We start from the raw sequence: 17,942 nt of genomic DNA, 5'->3' as shown, positions 1-17,942 counted from the left end.
ACCATGCATAGGTAAACATTTCTTTCTTGTGAGAACTCTGAAGACCCACTCTCTTATCAACTTCTGAATATACAATACAGCATTTTTAAGTATGGTCACTGTATTATATTGTACTCCACTGTTTCAGTTACAGTATGGATCTGTTCTAAAATTAATATGGAACATTTTAGAAATATAAAGCACTCTGGTTTTCTGCCCAGATTTTCTTTGAACTCTCGGAATGTTTATACTTCCTAATGAACTTTAAAGTCATTTAATTTGAGTTTTTAAAGTGGGATTTTGCTTGGAAAGATATTATGTTTATATATTAGCTTGGTCTAGATTGGCATTTTTAGGACAGAAGTCTTTCCATGCAGGAATACAGTATCTCTTCCATTTATTCAATTTTTGCCGATTGTATATAGATATTCCTGCTTCCCCCCTGCAACCCCCATAACAAATTCCTTTCTTTTACATTTATTCCAATATATTTTAGATAGATTTTTGCCATTGTTAGCTGAATTTTTCCTATTTCCATTTCTAACTGGTGATAATTAGTATAAAGGATTTAGGGTCACTTGGGTGGCTCAGTGGGTTAAGCCTGTGCCTTCGGCTCAGGACATGATCCCAGGGTCCTGAGATCGAGTCCTGAATCGGGTTCTCTGCTCAGCAGGGAGCCTGCTTCCTCCTCTCTCTCTCTGCCTGCCTCTCTGCCTACTCGTGATCTCTCTCTGTCAAATACATAAATAAAATCTTTAAAAAAAGAATTTAGTCACAGCCACTTTACCATATTCCTTTCCTATCAATTACTGAGAAAGATGCAGTAAAATCTCATACTAGAAATGATTTATCAATTTCTCTACAAAATTCTGTTTTCTCTACACATTTTTACATTACATCATAGGGACATAATAATTCAGAACTGCCATCCTTTTCTGCACCAGCAGCACACTGTTGTACCCTAATTCTGTAATAATTCTTGACATCTGGCAGATCTCACCATGAGACTCTTCCTTTGGTTTTTTTTAATTCAGGAATATCAGAGACCTTGGTTCCTCCAGATACATTTTAGAATCAGTTGTCAAGATCTTAAAAACTACTTGAGCTTTCTATTTCAAAACTTAGTGCAAAGCTCTAGTCATCAAGTGTGGCATTTGCATAAGGAGAGATGTAAGATGAAGGGAACAGAATTGAATCCAGAAGGAAATCCCAACATTTACCGTCAGTTGATTTTGACAAGAGTGATGAGACAATTCAATGTGAGAAAGAATGGTCTTTTCCACAAATAGTTCTGGAATACTTGGATATTCAGAAGCAAAAGAATGAATTGGGATCCCTCCCTTATACTGAACACAAAAATCAACCCAAAATAGACTATAAGACCTAAATATAAAAGTGAAAACTACAAAGCTCTTACCAAAAAGCATAGAAGAAAGCTTTTTTTTTTTTTTAAAGATTTTATTTATTTATTTGACAGAAAGAGACACAGTGAGAGAAGGAATACAAGCAGGGGGAGTGGGAGAGGGAGAAGCAGGCTTCCTGCTGAGCAGGGAGCCTGATATGGGGCTCTATCCCAGGATGCTGGGATCATGACCTGAGCTGAAGGCAGATGGTTAATGACTGAGCCACCCAGGTGCCCCATAGAAGAAAGCTTTTTGACCTTGATTTTACAAAGCTTTCTTCAGATATGATATAAAAAAACAAGTGACAAAGGAAAAAACAGCCTGAACTTCATCAAGGCTAAAAACTTTTGTGTCTCAAAGGATACCATCAAGAAAATAAAGACAAGTCACAAAATGAAAGAGTGTATAAATCATAGTCCCTGATAAGGGACTTGTATCTCGAAAAATATATACATAAATATGGACTAGAAGACTTTATATTTTTTCATTTTATTCCAGTGTATTAACATACAGTGTTATATTAGTTTCAGGTGTACAATATAATGGGGGTTCAACAATTCTATACATTACTCAAATTGGAATTTAAGAAAAAAATAAGCAAAAGCAGGTGGTGGGGAGAAGAGAGAGAGAAAGAGACAAGCCAAGAAACAGACCTTTACCTCTGGAGAAAACACACGGATGGTCACCAGAGGGGAGTTGGGTTGAGGGCAGCTGAAATAGGGAAAGGGCATTAAAAGTGCACCTGTCGTGATGATCACCTGGTGAGGGATGGAACTGCTGAATCACTATATTGTACACTTGAAACTAATACTATACAGCATGTTCACTAACTGGAATTGAAATAAAAACTTTAAGAAAAAAACCAACTTTGCTTATCTGTTTGGTTCCTAAATGCCATTCTTCTGTTAATATATTTTGGCTAATGAAATTTACCAGTAATTTCTACTTATAACTAATGAGAATATAACATTCAAAGTTTTGTTTGCTATTTGTGTTGATTTTGTGATGAATTTTGTATCAAAAACTTTTTCACCTTTCCAGCGAAGTGTTTTCATACCTTGTTAATTTGTAAGGTACACTGGTCGTGACAGAATCACTAGACCATCCTCCACTTAACACCTACCCAACTCTGGGTTACTTTAAAAGCCAGTCTCTTTCATTTTATTGTTTGCCAATCATTTTAAAGCAGTGTCATATTTTCTGTTTTTTTAAATAGCTTTTAATTTTTCTCCTTTTTAAGACTGATCATTATAATTTTTAAGTTTACTTTTATACTGCTAAGTGCCTAATAATGCTTAAATATCAATCTTTAAATAACAACAGAATCTACAGTAGTCAAATGAAAGTAACTGTTCCATATTAACTCACATTAGATGCATCTGAGATTCTTGATCTCAGTTCTAAATCACTGTCTTTCTTTGAGCTCCTTGCAGTGTTGAGATATACGTAATTTCGAACTGCTGCTGCTAACAGCCCATCAGACCACTCCATAGTATTAGCATCCAGTTGTCCATATAGTTCACCAACAGTGATACACTTTGGATTTAGAACACAAATATCTACTTTTCCTTTTCTCCCTGAAATCTGAAAAGAATCCAGATCCTTTAAGAATCCTTCTTAAAGGTATTAACTATAGCACAATTATTTAAATTTTTGCACTGTTAACACCAAAGAGTTTTAGGAGAGGTCTTTCTCTCCAAAGAAAGTGACCCTAATTCTCTAGCAATTCCACTACTTGGTATGTATTTGAAGAAAACAAGAACACTAATTCGAAAAGTTCTATGCACCTCTATGTTCATTTCAACATTATTTACACTGACCAAAACATAGAAGCAATCTCAGTGTCCACTGATGGATGAAAAGGTAAGTAAGACGCGGTGTTATAGACACACAGGCACACACACACACACGTGTATACGTATGATGGAATCAAATACTCAATAAAAGAAGAATAAAATCTTTCTATTTGTAACAACATAGAAAAAATAGACTGAATTTCATCAAGGTTAAAAGCTTTTGTGTTTCAAAGGACACCATCAAGAAAATAAAGACAAGTCACAAAATGAAAGAAAGTGTTTGTAAATCATAGTTCCTGATAAAGGACTTGTATCTATAAAATATATACATATATGGTATGTGTTTTTTGAGTGCTGTGAAGTGTGTAAACCTGGTGATTTACAGACCTGTACCCCTGGGGATAAAAATATATGTTTATAAAAAATAAAAAATTTAAATTAAAAAAAATAAAAATAAAAAAATAAATAAATATATATATACATATATGGATCAGAAGACTTAATATTGTCTTTTTTCTTCATTTTAACTCCAGTGTAGTTAACATACAGCATTATATTAGTTTCAGGTATACAATATAGTGGTTCGACAATTATATACACTACTCATATGTGGAATCTAAAAGACAAAACAAACCCAAGACTCATAGATACAGAGAATATATTGGTGGTTACCAGAGGGGAAAGGTATTGGGAAGGGGACCAAAATAGATGGAAGGAATCAAGAGGTTCAAAATTCCAGTTATATAATAAATAAGTCATGGGGATGCAAAGCACTTTATTAATTCTGTGATATGGTAACTATCATTTCACAATATATATGTCAAGTTATACATATATATATATAATATATATATAAATGTCAGATGTTGTACACCTGAAAAAATACGATGCTATATGCCAATTATACCTCAATAAAAAAGGGAATAATCACTAAATTAAAAAGATAAATAAATAATATCAGAAATAAACTATGGACACTACTAGTGCCTTGCAGAAATTAAAAGGGTTATAAGAAAACACTATGAATGACTGTTTGCCAAATTATATAATCTATAGGATGCAGATAAATTCCTAGAAATAACAAAAATTATCAAAACTGTCTCAAGAAGAAATAGAAAATCCCAACAGATCTGTAACAAGCAGAGAGTAATAAAAATCTTCAAGAAAGAAAGTTCAAAATCATATGGCAGATGAGTTTTACCAAACACCTGAAAATGGATTAACACCAATCTTACTCAAATTTTTGCAAAAAATGGAAAAGGAGAGACTACTTCCTAACACATTTTATGAGGCTAGAATTATTATCCTGATACCAAATCCACACAAAGACACCATAAGAAAATGAGACACCAGTATGCCTATGAATAGAGATGAAAAAATCCTCAAGAAAGTGCTAGCAAACTGAATGCAACAGCACATTGAAAGTACGATTCAGGTCATGATCCTGGGGGTCCTGGGATGAGTCCCACATCAGGCTCCCTGCTCAGTGGGGAGCCTGCTTCTCCCTTTGCCTCTCTTTCTCTCTGTCTCTCATGAAAACTCATCTTTTAAAAATAAAAGAAATATCTACTTTTCCTTTTCTCCCTGAAATCTGAAAAGAATCCAGTGTGGCTTCTTTTTTTTTTTTTTTTTTTTTTTAAAGATTTTATTTATTTATTTGACAGAGAGATCACAAGCAGGCAGAGAGGCAGAGAGCCTGATGCGGGCCTCGATCTCAGGACCCTGAGATCATGACCTGAGCCGAAGGCAGCGGCTTAACCCACTGAGCCACCCAGGCGCCCTCCAGTGTGGCTTCTTAAAGGCATTAACTATAGCACAATTATTTAAATTTTTGGACTGTTAACACCAAAGAGTTTTAGGAGAGGTCTTTCTCTCCAAAGAAAGTGACCCTAATTCTCTCTGATGGTTAATTAATGATCTAGCAATTCCACTACTTGGTATGTATTTGAAGAAAAACCCATGGACGACCTCTTACTCAATGGGAAAAGACTGAAAGCCTCCCTAAAATCAAGCACAAGGCAAGAATTTCCATTTTCACCACTGCTATTAAACACTGTACTGAAAGTCCTAGCCTGATAATTAGGTGAGAAAAAAATAAATAAATAAAAAGCACCCAAATTGCAAAGGGAGACATAAAAATATCTTTATTTAAATATGACATGATTCTATATATAGAAAATCCCAAAGAAATCTATGAAACAACTACTAGAGCTAATACATAAGCCAGATTATTTGTAGGACACAACATCAACACACAAAAATCAGCTGCATTTCTATAAAGAGCTAAAAATGTTAAGAAACTGCACACTAACTGAAACAAAAACCTGCAGAACTGAGAACTTGACTTTCTAAAACTTTTCGAATAGACTGCTGAGTCTTCAAATGAGGTAACTGAAGTATACATTGTTTACTGGGATCTAGCTTTATACGGAGTAAAAATACCATCTGATTTCACTTATATGTGGAATTTAAGAAACAAAACACATAAACATATGGGAAGAGGGGAAGAGAGGAAAACAAATCACAAGAGACTAAGGGCTGATGGAGGCCCTGGGTGGGGCTGGGCTAGATGGGGGAGGGGGATCAAAGAGGACACATGTCATCATGGGCACTGGGTGTTGTATGTAAGTGGTGAATCACTGAATTCTACTGAAAGCATCATTATGCTATTAACTAGAATTTAAATAAAATTTTGAAAAAATAAAAATAAAAATGTAAATCATTTTGAAAAAAATATATATATACATATTAAGAAAAAGTTATTCTAGGAATTCAAGGACAATTTAACATTAGCAAATCTATCAGTATAGCTTATTAACAAATTAAAATATAAAAATAGATTCTGAAAAATTACTTCACAAATTCCAAGTCAAAATCGAAGTATAATGAGAATGGAAGAAATTTCCGAAGTATGAAGGAATATTTATCATACACAAAGAGCAAATATCATATTAAATGGAGAAATATTAACTACATTTCAGATAAAGAAACAAGAGATTATTACAGTTAACACTGTTTTAGAAGGTTAATCAATGCAATAAGAATATAAATTATAGAAATACTACAAGAGACAAAATTATAGTCATTTGAAGATAATTCAATTGATCACCAAAAAAACAATTAGAATTAAAATTACTAGTCCATGAGGGTGATGAAATACAAAATAAATATATAATTCAGTAGATTTATTTTATACTAGTAATTACTAGTTTGAGATTCAAATAAAATAATCCCATTTAGTATAATGATTCCTAACCTCAAAATTCCTAGCAATAAATTTAACAAGAACATACTTACATAAATAGGACATAAAATGTTACGGAAGCATAAAGATCTGTAGAAACAGAGAAACACATTATTTAGTATTTACCTGTGAAATAGATTCCCTTCTTCTCCGTGGTAGGATGTATTCAACTGGTAATAGTGTTAATGCTCTTTCTAAAATTCTTCTGACTGTTGTCTTTCCTCCACAAGTTGGGCCTACTAACATTACACCAATGCAAGTCTAAAACAAAATTGCAGATTTATGGTTTAATTTTGGTTTCCTGATGCTTCAGCTGAAATCTGAAGGTGCTTATTTAGAAATACATCTCTGTATCCACAAACCCTTCCTTCAAATTACTGTTCAGTCTAGTATAACCTGGGTTCCATTTTCATTGACTAGGTTAATGTCAAAATAAACAGAAATCTCCCAATTTTAAAATTCAAGGGATAACTTTCAATTCTTGACATCTGGCAGTTTATCTTTTTCTAATTCTCCTTTATTTCTATACTTTTCTGTAAGATTGGCTTCCGTAATATGGTTTATTCAGTTTCCTTTTCTCTATTCTTTCCGTCTTTTGAGTTTTCAATGTCATTTCCATGTTAGTCTTCCCTAATTCATCCTTCTCTTTTTCTCTCTTCTCCCTTCACTGGCCCTACCAATCTCATCGACCTGAATATCTTTAACCATGACCTGAGTTCTAATGACTTCCTGATGTGTTTATTTTCTCCAGTCTTTGGCTCTATGTGCCCGAGTGCAATCTCAGTGGTGGTCTACTAGATACTTACTCCTGGATGTCTCACATGATCTTCAAAGTCAACATAATCTAATCTATACCTTCTTCTCACACTTGTTGCTTCTCTAATTTCCTGATTTGTTAATAAAACCACTAGGTACCCATGTCCAAAGTTCCTCATCTCTTACAAAATTTTCTTGATCCCGTCTTCTTCTGCCCAACCCAATCACTACTGGTGTTATAGAGTGAATGTTTGCCATCTCCCTAAAACTCAAATGTTGAGGCTGACACCCAACACAATAATATTAAAAGTGAGGTCTGTGATAGGTGATTAGGTTTAGATGAGGTCATGAGGGTGGGCCTGCAATGACAGGAGTGTTCTTACAGGAAGAGGGAGAGGGAACAGAATCCAACACCTCTCTACTATGTGAAGACACAGTGAGAAGGTGACCATCTGCAAGCCAGGAAGAGAGCTCTTACCAGAAACCAAAATCTGCTAGCACTTTGATCTTAAACTTCTCAGCCTCCGGAACTGTGAGAAATGAATATCTGTTGTTTAAACCTCCCTACTGATGGTATTTTGTTATGTCAGCCCATATGGACTGGGACAAGGGGGAAAGAGTCAGATGCTAAGTCCCTCACCATCTCTTTTAGACTACTGCAAAAGCCTAAAGAAATGATTATCTTTAATAATGTACCAAATAAATACATTAAAATTCAAATATGGACAAAGCTAAAATATTTTTCACGTCCATTTCAATCTCTCTACCCTCATGTGGGTCTGGTGATTCTCTGTCTGATAATCCCATTCTGTAACTGGCAAGGTGGGAAGGGGTCCAAAAGGCTTGCATGACTAATGGAAAGGATAACTTTAAGAACACAGTTAAGTGGCCATAGCCACATCATGGCATCACATGAAAGAGGGGCCACTGTTCCCTGGGAGCAACATTACTTCCTGCCACCCCCACCCTCACCTCCCCAGCAAAGCTGCTGGTTCAGTGAAGTCCTCAACTTGCAAAGATCCCACTCACACCATAGTGGCGCCCCCTAGTGGCTCATCCTGCCTGAGGCTGGCCGGCCCCACAAAGCATACTGGTCAGCTCTGCTCCCGGCAAGAGCTCGGACTCCGGCTTTGGCAGTGGCCTACCTCTTTGGTCTGCCCCTTGGGGAACTACAGACTGCAGGATTCAAGATAACGCTCTCTGGGGCTGGGAACCGTGCAAACAAGTCGGGGCTGCCAACCATCTGTGGGAGTTACTCGTGGGCCCATGATGAGGACCCGGAATCAAGCTGATCACACCAGACTTCCCAGACTGCTGGGACCGCAGTCCTGACACAACGTCACCCTGCACATGGCGACGCGTTCTCCGTCACCGACGCACAAAGTAAGGGGCCATGTGTTTGGGATGCAGGGACTACTGTCGCGCTCCAGGTTCCTGTCTCATGGTGGGAAAAGTCCCGCTGCCCATGGCACGAATGAGCCCACATACTCTTGGCAGATCCTGTACCAGCCCTGCGCCCCCCCCCCCTTTCTGAGGCTGTCAGTGGTGACTCACGGACAATCACGCTGTTTCAAGCTACGAAACTGCTGTTTCGTCCAATCAGTGAGACCAAATTTGTGTCATTTGGATTTCTGGATTATTTGCTGTCTGACTTTTTATTGCCAAGAGTCTCTTAACCATGAACCGATGGTCAGGATATTTTATGGGCCTCCTCTGCTTCCTGCCATCCATAGCATGCTGATATGATTGATCACTGGAACAACCTTCTCAAAGACTGACCTCAGACATTCCTGACTCCACGCCCCTTCCCTTCTCTTTGTCCACACACCTTACCAGGGAGGGCTGGTCATTGAATGGGGACATCCCTAGGAGACCATTTCCTTTCATCTGCTTCCTGGGTAATTATCAGCATAAAAGAGATGGGGGATAATAGAGATCTCTTTTGAGAATTTGCGATTCATCCTGACCATTCCTGAGCATTGGGGCTTCTTTCTGTTCCTTGATGAAAACCGCAGGCCACTCTGATTATACACATTCCAAAATGGGGTCCAGAGGGTTCAAATTTAATTCTGGTTCAACTGCCTGGGTTCTCTTGGATTGACATGGTCTTAGCCCATTCTCTATCCTTCCTCGCAAAAAAAAATGCCCTGATGTGGTATCCCCAACAACCCTAGGTACCTTTCATTTTGCCGACTGCTGGGACTGCCAACCCCTATCAAATAGGACTGATCACGATTTAATTGTTATTCCCCTAAAATTTAATTGTTATTCCCCTAAGAGAAATCTGTCAGAAGCAGCAGGAGTGGCCTCCCCGTCAAAATGCTTGACCCTTGCTCAAGATGTCTTGCATATCTTCCCCACTCCTATCTCCACTGCTCACTCATTTCCTGGAGCAGATAAATGTCATCGGGCTCATGGTATGGCAAACAGGTCAGACTAGACTGCTTGTCCTCAAGTGGTCACTCCAAAAAAAAAAAAAAAAAAAGAAAAAGAAAAGAAAAGAAAAAGAACTAGATCTCATTATTAGAACTGAACTCTGAACTGAGAACTGTATTCCTTGAGCTGCTGTAGTTCTGTTTGGGAAACCCAACAACTATCAAGAAATTCTTTCTAAGGGTACCATGTATACCCTTAGGATTGTATTTCTTAAAGAGAAGTCAGACACTACCTTGTCTCCCCCCCCACACACACACACCAAAAATGCAACTTGCACCTCAGAGGTGGTTGAAGTGTTAGAATCCAGTATTTAAGGAAACATCACTTGTCCCTGGGAGGCAGTCAGATCAGTCTCAACTCACTGACCAGGGTTGTTATGGATAATAGAATAACCCTAGTCCCTTCCTCCTTCTGGGCCAAGACACCATCTACACAGCTGAGAAACTATCTCTACCTGGATTAATCCTTTAGACCCAGAGGAACAACCAGTATACCAGCTTTAGGAGAAATCTGCCTGGCTTTCAAAGGTAGGGTCTGACGGCTTCTGGTGTGTTCAGCTGTTTGGGGCCAGAACCTGGATGGACATGGTTGAGATTTATATTTTAGGTTGACTCTAGCCTACTGTGAGAGGCTCTAGCTAAATGCTGTATGAAATAAGCTGAATATATTTGGTCCCAGCTCCTGGCAGTCAGATGAACTAGAGTAGTCAATGGAGTGGCCCTGGGACGATTCACCAGAAACCAAGACAGTATATAACGAGGGGTGGAATTTTGGGGAGACAATTCTTTACAGTCACTGACATTTCCACATGCCTCTGAACAGAGTCATCAAAAGCTTTGTTTAGGACTGTCTTTTCAAGGATGCTTGTATAGCAAACAGTTTTTGGAAGACAGTCCTCTTATCAGGATGGAGAAGGTTTAACTCGGCTGTCTAGAATAACAAAGATAATGTTAGTGTCTCCTTCCTGAGCAAAGGCTAGGAATGTCTGCCAGTTATCCCCTCAGAAGACTGCCATGTTCCTAAGTGTGGGGTTCTTCTGTGGAACACGAACCACGTGTGCAGATATCACCTGACCCTGTGTCATCCTCTGAGAATTAAATCTTGGGAACATGGCTACTGCTGTTGCTGAGTGATAAACCATCTTTTCTGACCCAGATGTCTAGCGCTTTCTGCCGTCATGCAGCTGTTGCAGGCTAACTTGTTAAATCAACCCAATATGTTCATGAAGGGGAAAATGTGATATCATTAAATGAAAATTCTCACCACTGGTTATTCATTCAATTCTATCCCAATAAAAATCCAAATAAGGTTTTTAAATTTATTTATTTATTTATTTATTTATTTTTTACTGGCAGTCAATCTATTGATTATCTAAGAATTGGGGAAAGTAACAGAGAGGGAAATTCTGGCAGCACTCCCGACAAGATAGGCGCCCTGACCTGGGCGTGTTAAATAGATTCATCTGGAGGAGTCTTCCAGTACTGTTGGAAGCAGGAAGGTCACTCTGACCTCCCCCACCTCACCTTTCTTCCCCGAAACAGGTCCTACAAGTCCCATGTGAAAGGTGCCCTCCTCATACCCAGAGGACAGAGGCATCCTTATGGGCAATGTGGGGCTGACAGGCTCTATGAACAGACCTGGTTCAGGAGGTCCACATCTTCCTGCTTACTTCCTCACCACCTACTACACCCCCAGCCCAACCCCTCTGTCCTGTCAACTCCGCACAAATTCATTGTTTCTTTATCTAAAAGGTATAAAGCTTCCTGTTCTGGTCACTTCTTTGGGCATGTCTATTCTCTTATGAAGGTTCTCATGTAAAAAAAAAAATCAAACCAGGTGGTGGGTATTAGAGAGGGCACGGATTGCATGGAGCACTGGGTGTGGTACAAAAACAATGAATACTGTTATGCTGAAAATAAATAAAAAATAAATTTAAAAAAAGTGCATGCTTTTCTCCTGCTAATCTATCTTTCTCAATTTGATTTTCAGACTCAGTCAGAAACCCTAAGAGGGTCAGGGATAGCTTTTTTTTTTTTTTTAACCTCTTACAATTGGCATCACCAGATATGAAGACCTATTATAAAGCTGTGGTAATTAAGACTGGTGGTATCATAAGATAAAGACAAATAATAAAATATGGAAGAAATCAACAAAGAAATCCACCCTATTATATTGGAAACACAGTACATGAGAGAAATAGCAAATCAGTGAGGAAAAGTCTTGGGAAAACTGGTTATCCATCTGAGGAAAAATAGATCCACATTTGATATATTAAAGAAAATTCCAGACAACTTAAAAATGGGAAATGCAAATATCAAAAGATTTGAGAAAAAAAATCATAGAGAACATATTTATGAAATAGGATAGAAAAGATTTCTAAAAATTCACAGAAAACACAAACCACACACACACAAAAAGGACCAGCAGACTTGACTGCATTAACAATGTCTCCTGCACCAGTGAACACGAGGAACATTTCTGAAAACCCAAGATTTAGAGAATTTATTTGCAATGCACATAAACAACAAAGAAACAGGATATAAAAATGTATAAAGAAAAGTCTACACACACTTGGTAAGAAAAAGACAAAAAACCTAATTGAGAAATGAGTATGTTATATAATCTGGCAATTTGTAGGAAACTCAGATGGTGAAGAATATAAATATGAGATGTACAATTTTACTGATAATCAGGGAAATGCACCATCTTTTCCAACTGGTTCATTCATGGGCACAGAAAATTCAAAGAAGGTATAGCTGTGTGAGGCAGAACATTTACACCACATGTGGAGGGACACATTTGGTAAGGGGACAAAGGTGAAGAAGATAAATCTAGTCAAAGTTAGTTGAGGGTCGAATAATGACATCTGGGTCAATAACAGAGTAAGCCACTTTCTTGTTACCCTGGTTTTCTCCTTGATCAGAACTATTAACATTCAGGAGCAAAGAGGTGCTAACACACCATTCCTCACTTACCTGAAGCTGATTATAAAACTGTATGATTTTCTTTGTCTGAGCTGGCCATTGTTGTAAGCCCAACTGTTGAGTTGCAATAAATATTGCTTCCTAAAGAAAATAAATACATGAAAGTACATTGCAAATTAAACTCTTAATACATGATCCTACAAAATCTCTCCTAACGAGGTACCCAATACGGCACTCTATGATAGTAGTTCTTACTTTCACCAAACTGAGACTACTACTTACCTGCAAAATACAATACACACAAAATGTTATGCTCACAGATCCCTGGTAGCAAATGTATAGACCCTCCCACAATACAAGAATTCATGCTTAGGGCACCTGGGAGGCTCAGTTCTTTGAAGATTCAACTCTTGATTTCAGCTCAGGTCATGATCTCGGGGTCCTGGGATCGAGTCCCACCTCCTCAGGGGAGAGTCTGAGATTCTCTCTCTCCCTCTCTCTCTGCTCCTCCCCCTCCTCACCCCGCCTCTAAAATAAATAAATCTTTTTTATTTTTTAAAAGAATTCATTCTTTAAGATGTATTTAAGAACTGTCACCATAGTATCATTGCCTAATTATCATATGCTAAAAGAAAATTTAAAAGAGTCTATATCTTTGTGTAATTCCAATCACCATTAATGTAGGTTTTCAGGTTTGTAACAATTACTTTAATGTTTCGATGTTAAGGATATTCTAGGGTGGACAGTGCCTGGGTGGCTCAGATGGTTAAACATCTATCTTTGGCTGGGATCAAGCCCCGTGTCTGGCTCCCTGCTCAGCAGGGAGTCTGTTTCTCCCTCTCCTCATGCTCTTTCTGTATCTCTGCCTCAAATGAATAAAATCTTAAAAATAAGTATTCTAGGATAGTAAGTACAATTTGCAAGATCGAGGACTTGACATGGTTAGACATGAAAACATCCAGTAAGTCATGACAGCTTAGAAAGATACTTAATATTTTAATGCAGGAATTACAAGGACATCCATGTTTCCTTCTTAAAGTGAGGTTTAGGGACGCCTGGGTGGCTCAGTCGGTAAAGCGTCTGCCTTCAGCTCAGATCATGATCCCAGGTCCTGGGATCAAGTCCTGCATCAGGCATCCTGCTCAGTGAGGAGCCTGCTTCTCCCTCTCCTTCTGCCCCTGGCTCAGTGCTTGCTCGCTCTCTCTATCTCAAATACAAAAAAAAAAAAAAGTCTTAAAAAAATCTTTAAAAAAATAAAGTGGGGTTTATTTCAATGTCAATACTATAGCAAATGTCCCTACAGAAAAAAGTGGGATTTATCCTTTTTCTAACTGACCTCTCCTACTCCATTTCTCATTCCTTGTGTTCCCATGATGGAACAGACACAGTTGCTGCTGAAGGAGACACAGAACACTCAGCAGGACTCTGCAAATGGAGAAAAAATAGCTCCTATGGCCAAGCTACTGGAGCTTAGGAAATCAGCTGAGAGCAACTTCATTTATTTTTTAAATTTTATTTACATTCAATTAATTAATATCAGTGTATTATTAGCTTCAGAGGTAGAGTTCAGTGATTCATCAGTTGCAAAGAACACCCAGCGCTCATTACGTCACGTGCCCTCCTTAGTGCCTGTCACCCAGCTACCCCATCCCCCCACCCACGTACCCTCCAGCAACCTGCAGTTAGCTTCCTAGAGTTAAGAGTCTCTCATGGTTTGTCTCCCTCTCTGATTTCGTCTTGTTGGATTTTCCCCTCCCTTCCTGTTTTATTTCTTAAATTCCACCTATGAGTGAATCATATAATTATCTTTCTCTGATTGACTTATTTCATGTAGCATAATACTCCCCTCTAGTTCCATCCATGTCAATTACAAAGGGCAAGATTTCTTTTCTTTTCTTTTTTTTTTTTTTTTGATGGCTGAGTAGTAGCCCATTGTATATATATACTACATCTTCTTTATCCACTCATCTGCTGGTGGACATCTGGACTCTTCCCACAGTTTGTCTGTTGGGGACATTGCTGCTATAAGCACTGGGGTGCAGGTGTCCCTTCCGATCGCTCCATTCTATCTTGGGGCAAATACCCAGTAGCACAATGAGAGCAACTTCTTTTAAATGGAGTTGATGAGACACCCACGTAAGGCCTGAATGTGGAGCAGTTTCAGATGCGGGGGCTAGGAATTCTCCACCACAGACAATACAAACCTAGACACCTGCCTGGACGTAGGCCAACAGTCTGCAGGAGTGGACTAGGGATAGCACGGGAGTCTGAGGATCAGCACAAGTGGGATAATCAAAAGAAGAGATATTTGGACATGTCATCCCTCCTGGTTAAAGACTTTCACAATTCCTTACTTTGGAAGGTTTTGAAACAAAAATTATATTCTTACTTTAGTATTTATGGTTGTAAATGATATTCCATAGAGTCAGCCACCTGGCAAACTGTACATCATTTATGTACCACATTAGGATATGGTTTTGGTGATTCTTTGTAAATTCTATGGTTGCTCTGAGTTAATGACACTCCCACCCCAACACTGTAGATGTGGTTAGAGAGAGAAATGGGAATAGGCTGGAGAGATTCCAGTTGCCTATTGCACGCAATTCAGATTCTCGTACCTCAAATGAACAAGGGATGTAAACAGCCCACGTACAGCGTATTTATTTAAGAGCATGTATTCCTATGTGGATATGCTATATGTGACTGGTCACTGTGTAAACCATCAAAAATACACTATTAAATAAAAGACTGGATTATTCCAAATTTAATATTAAACCTTTAAATTGTGAACTTTATGTCATTCCTCTAGCCATATATTATTATTTGGCAACATTTTATTAACAGTTTATTTAAGAGATGAAAGCCTTCATATTTATAATGTAAAAATTATATGAAGGGGAAAGAAGCAGAATAAACTGATGTTTGTAAACTAACTTGTAAAACTTAGGAAGAGATGAATATAAAAGGTTAAAAAGTTAAACCATCAACGTGCACCTAGAAATGCTATTATGAAGGCAATGCCATTTGTTTTAGCTGCGATTTGAAAATGTTAAAGGTAACACATAACTGGAGAAAGGAGAGGAAGGAATGTGTAGGCTGGGGAGAAACAAAAAGATGCTTATATAAGAGAGAGAAAGTGAAATTTGTCAACTAACATCTTCCTTCCCTTTTTCTAGCAGATTGGAAATCCTCAAAATGTAAGTATAAATATGCAGAATGTAGACAATAGCTTAGATGCAACCATCCATCTTATGTCTCCTGGAAGCCACATAGCACAAAACCACAAAGATATCTTCATATAGATATAGATATCTATATAAATATCTATATCAATATATCATATCTATATCTCTATATATAGACATATCGATCTATCTATATATCTATATGTTTTCATTACAATAAGAATACAGAAAAATCTGTAATATCTAAAACACAGGTAAGTGCTATGAAAACAGTTAAGCTGATTTAGCTTAGAGTTTGGACCTACAGTTTGTTGGTTTGGAAAAATCCAACTCATTGAAACACATGGAACAGAGAATCTCAGAGCAGAAGTCCACTTCCTGTCAACAGAAAACTAAAAATAAATAGCTCCATATTAAAACAGCCAACAGAATATGAAAATACATAGCTAGAGAATTTAAAGTAAGATTTGGAATATCAAGGACAAAATGAAAATTTTAAAAGCTTCCAGAGAGACCTGCAGAGAAGATGGTGGAGTAGAAGGGTCCTGGGCTCACCTCATCCCATGGATACAACTAGGTAACACTCATGTCTGTGTAAATGACTCAGAAGATTCCCCAAAGACTGGTAGGACAGGCTCTCCACAGCTACACACCAAGAAGAGGCCACCTTGAAGAGGGTAGGATGGGCAGAGACACAGCTGGGAACCAAACAGATCTGTGACACTGACAGACCTGTGACACTGTCTGTAGGAGGGAGGGATCTGAGGGCACAGGAAGGGGAAGAGGAGCAGATGTCAGCCCAGGCACAGGGACCTATACCAAGAAGAGGGATCCCCATAACAATGCCTTTGAAAACCAGAGGGGCATAACTTTGTGAGCTCTTACATTCAGTGTGACTTACCACCTGGAACTTTAAAGATCAGCAGGTTCAGATAGGAAGCTGAGTCCCTGCTCTTAAAGAGACAGTAAAACAGCAGGAGACATAGCTGATTTTCCTAACACAAAGAAATAGACACAGCAATAGAAAGAATGAAGAGACAGAGGAATATGTCCCAAATGAAAGAGCAGAACAAAATCAGAGCAAGAGACCTAAACAAAAAGGAAATGAGTAATAGGTTTGATAATGAATTTAAAGTAATTCTCATAAATATCCTCACCAGAATTGAGAAAGGAGTGCAGAACTTCACGAGACCTTCCACCAAGAGACAGGAGACATAAAAAAGAGCAATTAGAGCTATTGGACTCACTTAATGGAAATAAAAATAGACCAGCTGGAATAAATAGCAAACAAGAGGAAGTAGAATGGATCAGCCACCTGGAGGACAGAGTCATGGAAAGTAATAAAGCTGAGCAGATGATAGGGGGAAAAAATACACAAAATGAGAATAGACCCAGGGAACTCAGCAACATTATCAAGCATAACAGATAGGGACCCCAGAAGGAAAAGAGCGAGAAAAGGGGGCAGAAGAAAAAGAGCGAGAAAAGGGGGCAGAAGATTTGTCTGAAGAGAGGATAGCTAAAAACTTCCTGAATCTGGGAAAGGAAAGAGAAATCCAGATCCAACAGACCTAGAGAAATCCCAACAAGACCAAGTCAAAGGGGTCCACACCTAGACACAAAGTAAATAATATGACAAAAAGTAGTGATAAAGAATTTTAAAAGCAGCAAGAGAAAAGAAAAGCAGTTACATACGAGGGAAACCCCATACAGCTATCAGTGGATTTTTCAGCAGAAACTTCATAGGCCAGAAGGGAGTAGAATGATATATTCAAAGTGCTAAAAGGAAAAAATCTGGAGCCAAGAATATCCAATAAGGCTCTCGTGCAGACCAGAAGGAGAGACAGAGCTTCCCAGACAAACAAGAGTTAAAGGAATTAATGACACTAAACGAGCCCTTCAAGAAATGCTAAAAAATATTCTTTGGGGCACCTGGGTGGCTCAGTGGGTTATGCTTCTGCCTTCAGCTCAGGTCATGATCTCAGGGTCCTGGGATCAAGCCCTGCATTGGGCTCTCTGCTTGGCAGGGAGCCTGCTTCCTTCTCTCTCTGCCTGCTGCTCTGCATACTTGTGAACTCTCTCTCTTTCTCTCTCTGTCAAACAAATAAATAGAATCTTAAAAAATATATATTATTTGAGTGGAAAGGAAAGACCATAAGCAGGAATAAGAAAAGTTGGATGCACAAAAGAGGCAAAAATAAGTGTATCTATAAAATTCAGTC

General features: G+C 38.2%; 1 protein-coding gene across 1 annotated transcript in view; it reads right to left on the bottom strand.

Moving 5' to 3' along the window:
• The window catches only part of DNAH14 (dynein axonemal heavy chain 14), a 333,925-nt gene that overhangs the window by 163,342 nt on the left and 152,641 nt on the right, over window positions 1–17,942 (bottom strand). Inside the window, exons 36-38 of the mRNA XM_045069521.1 lie at window positions 12,590–12,679; window positions 6,549–6,683; window positions 2,751–2,966 (exon numbers count right to left, since the gene is read on the bottom strand). Coding sequence (XP_044925456.1) covers window positions 2,751–2,966; window positions 6,549–6,683; window positions 12,590–12,679 — 441 coding nt within the window. The remainder of the gene's footprint in view (window positions 1–2,750; window positions 2,967–6,548; window positions 6,684–12,589; window positions 12,680–17,942) is intronic.

The sequence above is a fragment of the Mustela putorius genome, unplaced genomic scaffold (genome assembly GCF_011764305.1).
Source record: "Mustela putorius furo isolate JIRA1106 unplaced genomic scaffold, ASM1176430v1.1 tig00003942_pilon_pilon_pilon, whole genome shotgun sequence".
Taxonomy (NCBI): Eukaryota; Metazoa; Chordata; class Mammalia; order Carnivora; family Mustelidae; genus Mustela; species Mustela putorius.
Note: the sequence above shows the minus strand (reverse complement) of the source record. Positions and strands in the feature narration are given on the sequence as shown.